The sequence below is a fragment of the Balearica regulorum genome, chromosome 8, assembly GCF_011004875.1.
Source record: "Balearica regulorum gibbericeps isolate bBalReg1 chromosome 8, bBalReg1.pri, whole genome shotgun sequence".
In the NCBI taxonomy this organism is placed as follows: domain Eukaryota; kingdom Metazoa; phylum Chordata; class Aves; order Gruiformes; family Gruidae; genus Balearica; species Balearica regulorum.
In genome coordinates this window covers 29,729,745-29,744,862 of record NC_046191.1, presented here as the reverse complement: position 1 = coordinate 29,744,862, position 15,118 = coordinate 29,729,745, and the positions used below count along the sequence as shown (strand labels likewise).

Here is a 15,118-nt window from a genome sequence, read left to right as displayed (position 1 = left end):
GAGCATCACACCGGCTGTGAAAACCCTGGCACGGCAGAACAAAAGCCGTTTCCCAGACAAAAGGTTGTCTGACACGTGGTGCCTGAGCATCCCCTGGCCTGAAGCAGCCCCTGGCTGTTTGGAGCTGTGCTCTTTGCTCCATCTGATCTTTGCAGTTATTCCGGGGGTCTTTGTTGTAATCTCTCAGTGCTGTGAAGGCCCAAAAAAATAGTTTATTCTATGTGAATGGGTGATGAGAAATGACTGTTCCTTGAGAAACGAGCCAAGCGGCCCTGCTTTGATTGCACCGCGTGTGTCTGCCCCAAACACGCTGGCATGTGCCGTGCTGCCTTCCCCAGCTCTGCTGTACCGGGATGTTTGACCCAGCCTCTGCACCTTCTGCTGAGTGTAGGAATAGGTCTGTGCAAGGAGTCTTTGCCTGTAGATGTCTCATTTTCTGTTTGGTTTTTTTTCCCCCCTACCTTGCTTAAGTGTCTCTGGTACTGGCGTTGTACAAAGCTCCAAGCACGGGATGATGCAGCTCTGGGTACCAGGGATGCTGCGAGCAGCTCTTCCCAGCAGAGCTGCTGCAAACCTGCCGGTGGTGGGGGCTCCGGGGGGTGGATTTAATCCAACAAACCTTTCCCCACTTACAAATGACTTGACTAAAAATAGCTCACCCTCGCCAGCTGGCTCCCACAGCCACCGTGCCACGCGGACCCAGCCGCTGCATTCGGTGCAAGACGGAGGAACCCGGGGGGGACCGGGAAGGTCCAGAGCTGGCCCGAGCGGTGCTCACCCACCACGGCACCCGTGCCGCTGCGAGGGGAAGTGCACGTGGCGGGAAAGGAAAAGGCCACGAGGATGAATCAGTCGCTTTCACAGCCCATCTGTCTCTCTTCAGAGGGGCCCCGCACTGAATTTCTTCCTAGCGCTCTGAGGTTTAGTGCTCTGCTTAGCCGTGCTGCGTGAGCTCTCCTCCTCCCCTTGAGCAGGGACTAATCGTTAGCGGCTCTGGGTAAGCACGGCTCAGCGGAGAGAGGCGGATGGCCTTGGATTGTCCCGAAAACCAAGCGACCTGGGAGAGGCAGGTTAGCGAGCTGGAGAAAAGGGGCAGCCGGGGGTGGATTTGGAGCATTCCCTGCGCCCCAGGAAGGATGGAGCGGGGCACAGGAGGTCCCAGCGTGACTGGCCAAGCTTGGGGAAGAGACGTTCCCTGCGGGCTGGTGGAGTGGAGAAACCCTGTCTGGCCTGGATGCTTAGAGGCAGCATCCTAGATGCTCTCATATAGATAAATATAAGTATATATCTCTCTGTCTCCTGGTGGGGTTTGCTCTTGTCCCTGTTGTGCTCTCTCCTTGCTCGCTTGGGAGAGAGGAGGGACACTTGTTGACAAGGGGAAGCAGCAGCATCAGAGCAGCTTCTTGCTCTCAGCAGGTGTTGAAATCATTCCCCAAATCCCTGGGGAAGGCTGCTGGACCACGGTCGGAGCACTCCGGCAGCTTTTGCTTGTTGCGTACAACACAGCCGGGGTTTGTCCGGCCCGGGCTCGAGGCCACGTGTCCTCTCCAAGAAGGGGTGTCCGACCCCGCTCACCCAGGGCTCGGGGCAGCGCTGGAGCTCAGCGCTGCGGTGCTGGACCCTCGTGCTGCCGGGGGGACGCTCAGCCCCCGCGGGCCAGCGCAGCATCAGGCCTTTCTGCTTTAACTCGGGGGGTTTGGTGAAGGTTGTTTAGATAATGGAAGCAAAGAGCTCGCCCAGCGGCTTAAGTGCTGAGTGTAGTTATTATGGTAATACCTAGTTACTTGGCTAAAGACTTGATTGCTGCCATTGTAACACAAACACATACACAGAAAAAAACCCTAAAAGGAATTTCCTCTTTGTAGGTCAGCCCTGCTGCTGGGAACCTGCTTCTCACTGCACCTCTGCATTTTTTTTTTTCCTTTTAGCAGCTGATTAACTAATAAAGTGTGGTGGGAGAGGCCAGGGTCTCCTGCCTGCTGCGGGGGCTGTGTTCCTTGGCCGCGGCGTGCGGTGTGGGCTGATAGCTCGGGCAAGGGGGCCGAGGCCCCTGGCAGTGCCAGGACGCTGGAGAAGGACCCGTGTGTGTCGTCTTCCATCGCTTGTCCTCTGGTGCCGAGGTCTCGACAAGGCTGTCCTGGGTGGTTTCTGGGGTGGGATGCTGCCCTGGGTTGTGTCCCATTTCAGTCCATGTTTGATGTACAGACCAAGGGGCAGGAGATGCTTTGGGCAAGCTGGGCTAGTGGAGGGTGTCCCTGCCCATGGCACGAGGGTGGGACTGGATGGGCTTTAGGGTCCCTTCCCACCCAAACCACTCTGGGATTCTATGGTTCAATGCCGTCCCTCTTTGGCTGTGACAATCCCGGTGCGGGAGGGGCTGGCTGGCTGCTGGGTGCGATGTCTCTAACGAGATCCCTGTTAGACGGGGTGAGCTCTGGCTGCGCATCGTCACTGCCGGGTGGTCCGTGTCCTCAGGTGTCCCCTGGCTTGTGCTGGGAGCATCGTGCTGCTCCCCACCACCGTGCAGGTGAAAGCACAAGCGCCCGTGCTTTCACAGCTGAATATCCACTCTCTAATTCAGTTTGCTCCCAGTGCCCCGTGGCTGTGGTTTTATCTAGATGACTGCTCTGCTTCAGGAGCAAACAGTAAATTTCCTGACTCTCGTTACTTTTAGAAATTGGGAGATAGGAGACTCTAGAAACGTCATTTTCTGGCGTTGAAAGCCTGCTGTGTGTCACAACGGCCGCTGTTCCTCGGCTCTTGTGCATGAAACGCAGCGAAATGCCCTGTTTCTGTGCGGTGATGCCCTCTGCTTTCGGTGCAGTCGGGTGATCGGGGGGCAGGAGGGGCTGCCTGGAGCCACGCGCGGCTCTGCGCCACGTCCCAGCCGTGCAACCGGGGATACACGTGGGAAACCACACGTGGTACTGGGTGGGGGGTGTTGGATAGCTGGATACGCTCTTTTCTTTTGCCTTTTTAATTATTGTTATTAATGGAGCTGCAAACCCATCGTCCTCCCAGCAGGCCAGGCAGTTTTTTCCCACGCAAAGGCTGGTTTGCAGCTGGAAGGGTTTGGAGGCAGAGTTGTGTGCCCAAGTTCTAGGTAGTTAAGCGAACCCAACGTGGATGTAGGGCTGCTGCGTGGTCCCGGCACACACCGAGCCGTGGGTTTCCACCAACGGGATCAGAAGACAAATCCACATTTTCAAAACCAGCCACGTCTTGGCCTGCCAGAGGTTTCCCTTTTGGAAAAATCACCATACCAGGAGCAAACCAGGCAGGGCTGGCGTTTAAACAGCAGAAGCTGAATTACAGGAACAAATGTGGTGTTTTTCCCACTAATTCAGATTTTGTGTAAAAATAAAGTGGGTTTGTTTTTGATGTAAGGTGGGGGGGGGACCAAAGGCGAGAAGATGCCCCAGTGTCAGATGCTTCGTATGCGGCGCGTGGCAACCCATGAGCACCCTCGTTAGCGCGTAGCCTCATCAGCTTTCCTTAACAAAATGTTCTGGCATCCTCCCTTCTCTGCTTGTCACTTCACCGGAGGGAACGTGGCTTGTTCTGCTGGCAGCGTGAGCCCTGTTTGCTTGGGCGGAGGCAGAGCTAATTATTTCTATTTATTTCTTCAAACTTTCTCAGTGTTTCATTTGAGGGCTCTGCTTGAGTTTTTTCGCTTGTCTCCAAGCCTGGGAGTCACCAGCGTCCCTGGAGCAAGGCTGGTGGGAGACGCGTTGGTAGGCGTCGGGAGAGCCGGGGTCCGCGTGGGTGCTGGACCTGCCCTCTGGATGTGTCCTCCTTTGCTCTTAATTATCCTCGTGGCTCTGCTGCAGCCACGTCGGGGCTGAAACCTTGCTTGGTATGGGAAAGGCTCAGGGAAAGAAACAGGGCTGCAGAATCTTTATTTATTAATTTAAAAAAAAAAAAAAAACCACAAAACCCCCCCCCCCCCCCCCCCCCCCCAAAAAAACCCCAACCAAACAAAATAAACAAAACCCCACCACCCACAAAAAACAACACACAGAACACAAGTGCCCCAAAATCCCAAAGAAAACCTGGTGTGGCTGAGCGAGGAGTTAAACTTTAGCAGGGGAAGGGTGAAGATGAGCAAAGCAATAAGAAAAGGAAAGGCAGAAGTTAGGAAAAATGAGATACTATAAAGGTACTTGGAACTGACTTGGAAAAGTAATTGATGCCCTTAAAAAATTTTTTTAAAAAAAGTCACATGGGTAAGCAAAGTAGTGAAGTGAAGAATCTGTTTATAGCTTTCAGTGGGAGCAGCCAAACTCTTCGTATCGATGTGCTAATTAATTTGCTGAGGCTCTTACTGGCGGTTGCCTTTTTCTTTCTGGAGAGCTTGCCAAGGGGTGAGTATCCCTTGGGTCGGGCAGATTTAACACTGGGGGCAACTGTAGACGCTTCATATTCGCAGCGCGGCACCGCAGACCCGAGGGAGATGGGACCCTTCCCTGGCTGTGCGTGTACCCCTTCCCTGTGGAGTGGGGATGTCAGGCTTATTTTGGCTGGCATGTTTTGTCGTCTTAGGTGCTCTTGGGTTTTTTTCCTATATTTATTTTAATTTTGCTCCTGGTATGGTGATTTTTCCAGCCTTTCTCCTAAACACCGTGCTCAGCTGCTCCCGCCTCCCCCTTTGCTCTGGAGGACGAGTTTGAGTGTTGCCAACCAACACCCTGGGAAGGGCTTAAATGACTGATGTGCTCAATTTCATAGAATGGTTGGGCTTGGAAGGGACCCTAAAGCCCATCTAGTCCCACCCCCCTGTCATGGGCAGGGACACCCTCCACTAGCCCAGGTTGCCCAAAGCCCCATCCAACCTGGCCTTGAACACTGCCAGGGAGCCAGGGGCAGCCACGGCTTCTCTGGGCAACCTGTGCCAGGGCCTCAGCACCCTCACAGGGAAGGATTTCTGCCTCAGATCTAATCTCAAATCTCCCCTCCTGCAGCTTCAGGCCATTCCCCTTGGCCTGTCACTCCCTGCCCTTGTCACCAGTCCCTCTCCAGCTTTCCTGGAGCCCCTTTAGGGACTGGAAGGTGCTCTAAGGTCTCCCTGGAGCCTTCTCTTCCCCAGGTTGAACAACTCCACCTCTCTCAGCCTGTCTCCATAGGGGAGGTGCTCCAGCCCTCTGAGCATCTTCATGGCCTCCTCTGGACTCACTCCATGTCCTTCTAGTCCTGGGGACCCCAGAGCTGGACACAATACTGCAGGGGGGTCTCACCAGAGTGGAGCAGAGGGTCACCCCCCCCTTGACCTGCTGGTCATGCTGCTGGTGATGCAGCTGGTCATGCTCCTGGTGAGGCTTTCTGGGCTGCAAGCGCACATTGCTGGGTCACGTTGAGCTTCTCACCCACTAACACCCCCGAGTCCTTCTCCTCAGGACTGCTCTCCATCCATTCTCTGCCCAGCCTGGAGTTGTGCTTGGGATTGCCCTGACCCATGTGCAGAACCTTGCACTTGTTCCTGCTGAACTTCATGTGGTTCGCACGGGCCCACCTCTCCAGCCTGTGCAGGTCCCTCTGGACGGCATCCCTTCCCTCCAGCGTGTCAACTGCACCACACAGCTTGGTGTGGTCAGCAAACTTGCTGAGGGTGCACTCGATCCCACTGTCCGTGCCGCTGACAAAGATGTTAAACGGCGCCCTGAGGAACGCCACTTGTCACTGGTCTCCACTGAGACATTGAGCTGTTGCCCACAACTCTTTGAGTGTGACCATCCAGCCAATTCCTTATCCACCCGAGCGGTCCATCTGTCAAATCCACGTCTCTCCAATTTAGAGACAGGGATGTCACGTGGGACAGCGTCAAATGCTTTGCACAGGTCCAGGTCGATGATGTCAGTTGCTCTTCCTTTATCCACCAACGCTGTAGCCCTGTCGCAGAAGGCCATCACACTTTTCAGGCACGATTTGCCCCCGGTGAAGCCATGTTGGCTGTCACCGACCACCTCCTTATTTTCCTTGTGCCTTGGTATAGATTCCAGGAGGATCTTCTCCATGCTCTTGCTGGGCACAGAGGTGAGTTAACTTGCTGCGTTAACGCTACATTTGGGGTGTGTGTGTAATTCCTCCTTCAGTTGTTTCCCCCCTGTGTCGGGGATGTAGTTAGGAGGGGGGGTGAGAAGTGCGTGCTGCCTTGCTGCTCTTCTGTCCTCCTCTTTCACCTCCATCATGGGCAAGTGCTGGGGGGGTGCGTGTGGAATTTCAGGGGCTGCCAGAGCAAAGCCCCTCCTGCAGCAGGAACATGCTGAACAGAGGGTCCCCCCTTCTCCAGCGTGAGAATAAAACGTTTCCCCACGACAAGACTTTGGGCGCGTTAGACACGAGCATCTCCTGCCTATAGAGCATCGTCTATTTTGCTTAGCCAAGGAGGCGTTGCTCGGCTGAGTGTTTCTGGCCGCGTTCCCGTGCCTTTTGCTCCGATGTGCGGCTCCCGAGTCAAAGCCACGCTGATATTTCCCCATCCAGCCTCCTAAGCTGCTGCCTGCCTCTGCCAGGCTGCCTGGCCCTCGTCCTGCTTTGGACGTGGATGCTTTGGCCAGGGATGCTCCAGGGCCGTGCCCACCCGGGAGACGGCGTGCGAGGGCACTGCACCATCTGCCGGCACGCGTGTCGCTTGCACGGCCCCTGCCTGTGCGGGCAGCTGAACGCAGGCAGCGCTTGGCAGCGTCCGGGTTTTTGGCGAATGCAGGGCTGCCTGCTGGGCTGGATGGGGAGAGCTGTGCTGGGAGTTACTGGGTTGTGCTCCCAGCTGAGCTCTGCTGTGCCAGCAGCGCCTTTTCTTCCTCCCAAACCTCTCCTGAGTCTCTTCTTTTCCCATCCGTGAGACAGCACGAGGGCTCATCACGCCGTGGTCCGGCTGCGGGGAGCTGTGCTGCTGGCTGCGGGGTCAGAGAGCCGCGGGTTCGAGAGGTGCGGGGGTGCCCAGGTTGGGAAGGGGGACACAAGCGGCGAGGCAGGAGGCGTTAGCGCTTCCAGCCTTGGGGGTCCAGCGTTGTGAGCCCGGTGTCTGGGTTGAGAGCTCTGGCTCAGCACACCCAGGAGAAACGGGACCTCCAGTTGGTGCGGGAGGGAGGGAGGGAAGCGGGGGGCAAATGGAGCAAAGCCCTGAGCCTCCGCTCTCTGTCTTGTGCCCCTCCAGAGTGATGAGCTACAACAGCACCAAAGATGCTGGGATTCGGCACGTGCTCCGTCAGCGTCCCGGCGCCGGGCAGGGGGGCTGAGCTGGAGGCTGCCTCCCCCCGCTACGTCCTGGCCCTACCCGAGGAGGAGACGTGGCGCAAGCACCGGCTCGGCCTGATGCAAACCACCCAGTCCTGCAACCTGCTGGAGCCCGAGAGCCTGGCCGAGGCGCTGGTCTCTCGCGCCGCCAGCTTCGATGCCCTCTACGAGCCCCGGCCCCGGGATGCCGACGCCGGCACGGAGACGGGCAGCGCCTTGGACATGGGGCTTGGCCAGTACGTCCCGGTGAGCCCGGACGTTATCAAGCGCCGGCGGGGAGGGCTGATCGAGCAGAGGGATATTATCAAGGCGCACGAGGCACACAAGATGCAGAGCACGCCGCAGGCACGGAGGAAAGAGTGGGAGTAAGTACCGGCGAGTCCCCCAGCCCAGGTGGGCAGCCGGGGGGGAGCGGGAGCATTCCCAGTCCTCCATGGGGCTGGCAGGGGGGGTCTGGGGTGTCGTGTTGGTGTCACGTTGGCGTCGCCCTATGGAGCAGCCAACTCTGGGTGTGCTTGATCTCCTGGTATGACTGGGCTGGGCTGCTTTTCCCCATCGCCTTTGTGTTTCAGGGAGGATTTTTAAAGGCAAGGATCAACTTGTAACGGCATGAGATACTTTGGGGTGTTTTTCCTTACTCTGCTAAAGCTTTTCTGGATGCTTTCCCCTCCCTGCGCACTTAACACTGATGGGATGCGTGGTCCTGCCTCCAGCAGCTGGGATTTTGTGCAGCACCTGTCATGCCCTGCCCTGGGGCTCAGCACATCCCGCAGGTCCTGCAGCGCTTGCGCTGGTCTGAGCCAGCTGGACCACGGTATTTTTTTTTTGTGGGGTGCGTGCGAGAGATGGAGAGAGGTACCTGTGTGCCATGAATGGGGGGCTTGCATTTTGTCAGCCAAAGCGGTCGGAGATGCTCCTCGGCTCTGAGCTGGAGGGGTGGCATCTGATGGGAACGGTGCAAAGGGGCCTCGGGGGATGAGGGGGTTCCCCGAATCGTGGGGCGGTTGGTGGGATGGAAAGCCTGGTGAAAAGGAACTCGGAAGTTCTCAAGACAGTTTCCCTTGGCTGCGGCAGAGCTTTTGGATGCGTTTGGGGTCATCGCTTTCTGCTTTTACTGTGGTTTGAGCCCTGCTGTGAGGGAATTTGTATTTAATCCTAAGAAGTGGTGAAGCCCCCCTAAATCAGAGCAATCTGGAGATATTAACAAACCTGGGCGCATGGAAGAGAAGTGCTTGGCAGAGCTAGAACCCGCTTATTTTACTTATTATTTTCCCTCGATTAGTTTCTACCCATAGTTTGTCTTGGTGCTGCACAAGAAGCCCAGCTCCAGGTCCTGGATTATTCTCCCTCGCCCAGCATTCGCTGCACAAACTGCATTTCAATTATAAGGTTTCCCTTCCTTGCGTCTACTCAGCAAAATTGCCTGGGATAAGCTGCTGCAGAACATCCTGCTCCGGTATCGCCGATCCGGAGCAGCTCCCTGCCTTGGGCACTTTAATTGGAGAATAATCAATGTATTGCGAAACACCGGGGCGGTGAAGGACGTGGGAGCCTCTCTGTTAATTAGACGTGGCACGTTGTTTCGGTGAGATCCAGGGTCGGTGCTCTGCTCGTTTGAAGCAAGTGGGATTTCTTTGGGATGCTTTGCATGATAAAATTGATTGGGATAATACTGAGGCTGCTCCTGCCTCTTTTTTTTCTTTTTTTTTTTTATTTTTTTGGAGGGCAGCCCATCAGCGAGGCGGGCTCTCCCCGGCCCTTTCGGTTCTGTGCTCATCCCTTTGCGCCTGGGGAACCTCCTGGCCGGTGACTCAGGAAGCCCCGTGCAGGGGAAATAAATTGACATATGGACTCGGCAAGCGCTCGGTGCCTTGTTATCTTCTGTGACCCACCGGGGATGCCAGATGAATAAATCATGGCCGGGCAGGAAGCAGAGGGATGGCCTCGTTAATTGTCGGCTGGCGGAGTGAGTTCCTAGAACGGCTGCTCGCTAATTAACTGCCTGGATGACTACAGCTCTATTTTGTGGCAGGGAGATGAATCCGGAGCCCTTCCTGCTCGTACCGTGTGGGACGTGCCCCTTTTGCCACCCTCGGCTTCTCTGTCTAGCAGTAGCTCAAACACAAAGCCCAATATTTCTGTCTTTAACGCAATGGGAATGTGCAGGCGGCTGCCATCCCAACCTCTCCCTGTTTAACCGGGTGTTTTCCCAGGCTGGTGGGATCCAATCTTTGTGTTTCCCAGCTCTTGGATGCTTGGGTTTGGTGTTTCTTTACAATGGCTTTGTGGGTGATCATGGGAAGTCACGTCTAAGGCTGGCATCCTTGAGATTTGGGATGGGCTGTCCTCCCTTCACCAGCCCGGGCTCATTGCTGTCGGGGTCTGGCCATGGGATGTTCTCCTTGCAGATGCCCAAGCCCACAGGCTGGTACCACACCGTGGGAGGTGGAGATGCTGGCGCTCCACAGAAGCGCCCGGTGCTGGGGGGATGCTGGGCTCTGGCACTGTCAGCAGTCCTCGGGCTTCGTGGAGCTCGTGTCCCCCTGAGGACCGGAGATCCCCGCTGCCCGTCCTGGCCAGGAACCTTCCCAGGGAGCTGGTGATCTCGGTGCGGCAGGCTGAGCCCCAGAAGGCTGGATCTGTGCTTCTCCCGGAGTTAGGTGTCCTGATATCCCTTCCGCCTGCAAAAACCACGTGCCAGAGGCTCCTGCTCGAACATCAGACTCATAAACCTGTGATGTTTCCCCAGAAACTTCGCCAAAGTCCAGGCCGGTGTGCAGAGCCAGTAAGCCCGATGCCGTGGATGCTCTCTGGGACTAGACAGATAGCATGGGGCGGGGGGGAGCAAATTAAATTCCTTATCTATAATTTTATTAGTAACAATGCCATTTCCCTGTGATTTAATTTTCAGAAGGGTCCATCTTGCGGTCGGCCATGGGTTGACTCACCCTAGGGGCTGTTGCCTGGGGGCTCTGGTGCTAACGCTCCCGGTGAGCACCACCGAGCACAGAGCTCGGCTCTCACTGGGGGTGGTATTCTCCCGCAGCCCCAATGTGGTGGTGGGTATCAGACGGAACGTGGGCAACCAGGAAAATGGCTTCTCTGCTCGGCTTTGAGCTGTGGCGGACCCAGGGGGATGGCTGGCTTGCCCCTGGGGTGTCTCTGCTGCACAAGAGACCTCTGCTCCCCCGGGGTAGCTTTGTTTTTGGAGATGTGGCGTTCCCGGTGTGCAGCCAGATGTTGGTGTGCAGCCAGATGTTGGTGTGCAGCCGCTCTTGTGCTGGCTTGCAATGAGGGAAGAGAAGTGACGGCTTTCTCTTAGCGGCGTTAGCATCAGCAGGTCTGATCCCTTCCTTCTCTGTTGCCTTTTGCCAGTGAAAAACCCACAAGTGAAATGTCTCCCTTAAGATGGAATAAGAATAGGAGGGGAAAAATGCTCTTTTCCCTATTTTTTCATGGGAAAGCTGAGGCAGAGAGCAGAAGACAGTCTACCAGGTGCTGCTCAAGCCCGTGCGTGGCAATGGCTCTGTAGGAGGCTTAACTTTATGGTGATGGGTTCATGTACCAGCCCACCTTGTTCTTGTGTAGGGGACTTAAGCCCCAGGCAGACACTAAGCCCCGTATTCCAGCATCCCAGCCTGACGCCCTGCCCTCCATCCCCACGGAGCGGTGTGGTTGACCGGTGTCTCCGCTGTGTATGCGTGGCAGCATCGTTTGGACTGTGTCTGGCTGAGAGAGAGCTTAAAAGAAAAGCTCCTTGTCAAAATCAGTGAACCGGGAACCTCCTGTGGTTTCTCCAGGCTGAGCGGCTGCTTCCTTAGCTGATGGGAAGGACAGGCAGAGCCAGCCGGGGAACATCCCGGGAAAGCCTCAAGCTGAGTTTGCAGCGGACAGGACCCAAACCTGCCTTGCATGGCTTAAAACCACGTGTGCACGGGTATTTGTGGAGTTTAGCTTGTGCAATTTGGGGAATGCAAGCTGTGCCTTCATTTTGGCATGATATCTGCAGCAAGGATGCATGGAAAAGCCCGATTCCTAGGGGTCGGGAAGGAAGCGTGGGAGATGGGGAGAGCGGAGGGAAAGCAGCTGGGTCGTGATGCAGTTTGGAGGTGGTGGGATGCTGTAATTCAGTGTTAAGGTACCTGGGGCTCAGGGGTGGCGGGTGCAGGTTTCAGTCCTGTGGGAAGCGATGCACTCTGCCTGTGGTACAGGACGGTGCTCCCAAAGGATAAGGGTGTTAAAAGTGATCTCCTGTCTTGTAGCACCTTAGAGATAATGGCTTTGATGGTAGGTCTGCCTTGTGCGGTACGGTCCACAGTGAGATTCCCCGTAGCCCACGGGGGAGCCTGCGGTCCGCGGAGCGGCAGGGCGGGAAGAGCTTTCTGCTGCTCGCTCGGATCCTTCCCTGCAACGCAGCTCGTGGGGAGCCTGTTGGGCTGGAGCGTAACGTCGCTGCAGCTCTGCCTCCGTGCGTTTTTATTGGGAGAAGACAGAGAACAGAAGAAACTGTGAAAATGCACAGGGTGTTGCTAACAGATCTCAGGGGCTCTTTACGACTTGGCAGTCTCTGTCTGGTTACGTGCACGCTCTGCATCCCAGATTACAAATGAAGGCGACTTTTTTTTAATCCCCCTTTTTTTTTTTCCCCTCCTTGGTGCTGAACGAGACAAAGGGCCCCCTTGGCGTATGCTAGGCTGCCAGCTCCATCGCTGCTTCCCAGCATATTCCCCAGCGCGTCGCACCATCTGGGTTTAATTGGCTGCAGTGATGGAGAGGGCAGGAGCGCGCACGGGGCGGCACTGCCGCTTGCTCCTCCGTGCTGGCGAGGGAAATGCCCCGGGCTGGGGCTGCTTTGGCAGCAGCGTGGCCCTAGCTGGAGCAGCACCCATCATCCTGGCTCTCCTCGGATCTGCAGGGAAGGGACAAGCCCCAGGGTGGCTCCGAGTTGCCGTCACTGATGTTGGTAGCTCTGCGGCACGGTTTTGGGAGAGGTGTTGGATGCGTAGTGGGTGTTGCTGCCGTGCTGGAAGCAGCAGCCCCGCTCCCAACTCTCTGCAGTGGTTCCTGTCCACCCGTGCGGGCTCTGTGGGGGGCTGCTTGGTGCTGTCCTGCCGCGGTGAGGGGCTGGGGGTGAGGGGCTGGAGGAGGGCACTGGCTCTTGGCTGCAGCATCAACACTGGGAGGGACCCGTGAAAAGGCAGCCCTTGCTCCCCTGTGGGTGCTGCTGGGGAAGGGAGAAGGTGCCCCAGCATCCCCTCCTGGTCTTGGCTCTGCCACCAGTGTCCAGTGCCCATCACCCTTCCTCGTGCCTCCCTGCCCTGGGACGTAGATGACTTTCCTCCTCCAGCACCTCTGCAGCGGCGATTGCTGTCAGAGACAGCTCAGCCACGTCCTTTTCCACCGCGGGCTCCTCTTCAGGTGTCTGCTGCTGCGTGCCCGGGGGCTCGGGGAGCTGGGCAGGAAGGTCTTGGCAGGGCAGGCAGCTGGCAGGAGCTGTGGGGGCTCTGCGGGCGAAAGCCCCGAAATGTCGGTGTCTGGCAAAGCCAGGCTCCTGTACCTGGGAGCATCCTTCATGGAGATACGTGCGTGTCTCTTATGCAAGTCCCCTGCAACCCAGGGCAAAGCAATTAACCCCTCTGAGAGCCTAACGAGCATCTCTCGGTTAAGATGACCCTCCTTGCTTCTGGTTTGCCCTGCAAGAGGTGGTGGAAAGGGCCGTGGATGCGCTAAACCTGCGGGCAATGAAATATGGCTTTTATTATGGTAACTTGGCCTTGAGCAGCAGAGGAGCATCTCTCCCAGAGGTATCCACCCCAGACCTCCCTGTGGTCTCCTCGTTTTCCTTTAGTGCAGACCGAGGTTTTGATGCATGGAGAGGAGATTGTTTTCTGACCCAGGATGAACTCCAGTTCCGCTGAACGTCCTGGCAACAGCATAGAAACAGCAGCATCTTTCCCTGAGCTGCCTCCAAGTCTGGGTTTCTGGCACACCCTGGAGGAGGAAGAATTCTTTTTCTGAGTTAATTCAAGTGACTTGGCAAAAGGCTGCCGGGAGGGTGGGCAATTACGGTCTGTCCCAGCCTTTCTGCATGGCTGGGGCCACTCTGCCAGGGAGCTGGGCTAGTCAGGAGCCGGTTGCTGAACGCGGAGGACGAGGCGGCTACCGGCAGATGCCTCTGCTCAGGAGCTCCTGCCTCCCATCTTGTCACCGCATCCTGGCACGTCTCGTTCCTGCTTCCTTCGCTGGAGTCTCAGCAGCCGGTGTCGGAAAGCTTTGTTAGCACATCTCGGGGTCGCGTTGAAGCCGTGCACTGTGCTGGGGTTGGTTGTGCTTCCCAGGAGCCAGCCTTCAGAGAGAACTTCCCCCTTGGCCTGGGGCTGGCCAGGGCTCAGAAGTAAAGAATTGCTAGGAGGTGATGGGGGGGGAAGGGACCTCTGGATGTCACCTGGTCCGTCGCCCTGCTCAAGCAGGGTCACCTAGAGCAGGCTGCCCAGGACTGTGTCCAGGCAGGTTTTGAGTATCTCCAAGGATGAAGTCTCCGTAACCTCTCTGGGCAGCCTGGGCTAAATACTCAGTCCCTCTCACAGTCAAAAAGTTTATTCCTGGGTATAAATGGAGTTTCTTTTATCGCAGTTTGTGCCCATTTGCATCTTGTCTTGTCTGTGGGTCCCACAAAGAAGAGCCTGGCTCTGCCTTTACACCCCATATCAGGTATTCCTATGTGTTGATGAGACCTCCCCTGAGCCTCTTCCAACCAGGCTGAGCCACCCCAGCTCTCCCAGTCTCTCTTTGTAGGGCAGATGCTCCATTCCTTTGGTCACCTTTGCTGGAGTAGCTCCAGTAAGTCCATGTCTCTCCTGTGGTGGGGAGCCCAGCACTGGGCACAGCACTCTGGATGAGTCCCACCAGGGCTGAGCAGAGGGGAAGGGTCATCAGCTCGACCTCCTGGCCATGCTTTGCCTAATGCAGCCCGGGAAGCTGTTGGCCTTCTTTGCTGCAAGACTACACTGCTGGGTCATGGTCAACTTGGTGTCCACCAGGTCCATCGGGGCTTTCTCCACCAAGCTGCTTCCCAGCCGGCATGTACTGGGTTGTTCCTCCCCATCCCTCGGCTGAACTTCATGCTGTTCTTCTGCCTGTTTCTCCAGCCTGCCGAAGTCCCTCTGGATGGCAGCACAACCCTCTGCTTTATCAGTCCCGGTTTTATAGCATCTCCCTGCGCCGAGCTCTGCAGGCATGATTCAGTGCAGCACACACGCGATGAAACTTCTGGTATTTGATACCCTCGTCCTTTCCCTCCCCTGGAATAACCCAACCTGTTCCCCTCTCCCAGGCAGGTCCCCCCATCCCTAAGTGATTCTGATGGGGGTGTTGTCTGCTGGCCAGGAGACGTTTGTGGGAGAGGTGCTTTCCAGCCTCTCAGGTGCGTACGGTTCGCATTATTTTCTATTCACAGTTTCTAAGATGTAGTACATCCACCCTCCTCCCATGTATGTTTAAGAGATGACAGGGTAATAAGGTAATTTAGGGTGGAGGGGACCTCAGGAGATATCTAGTCCTGTCAGACAATAACTTTTAATTTAACTCTGTTTTACATTTTAAAATATGTCTTGAGCACGTTTTACATTTTAAAGCATAGATGACTTCTTGTTGCGCACTCCCAAAATGGCCTTTTCTTCACTTCAATCCAGACAGTTTTCAAACTTGGAAAAGATTTTTCAAAGTTTGGTGAAAACCCAGCTGGGAGCATTAGTTACTAGATGATCTCTAAGGTCCCTTCCGACCCAAACCGTTCTATGGTTTTATGATTCTATGATTAGCACAGAACCTGTCCCATGGAAATGGCACTTCCACCTAACCGTGCACGAACAAATGCCATGGATGG

At 56.1% G+C, this 15,118-nt stretch overlaps 1 protein-coding gene across 1 annotated transcript in view; it reads left to right on the top strand.

Annotated features, from left to right (window-relative positions):
- Positions 1-15,118, top strand: part of CACNA1E (calcium voltage-gated channel subunit alpha1 E) — a 137,119-nt gene that overhangs the window by 18,486 nt on the left and 103,515 nt on the right. The window contains exon 2 of the mRNA XM_075760364.1: positions 7,154-7,598. Coding sequence (XP_075616479.1) covers positions 7,180-7,598 — 419 coding nt within the window. The 5' untranslated portion in view covers positions 7,154-7,179. The remainder of the gene's footprint in view (positions 1-7,153; positions 7,599-15,118) is intronic.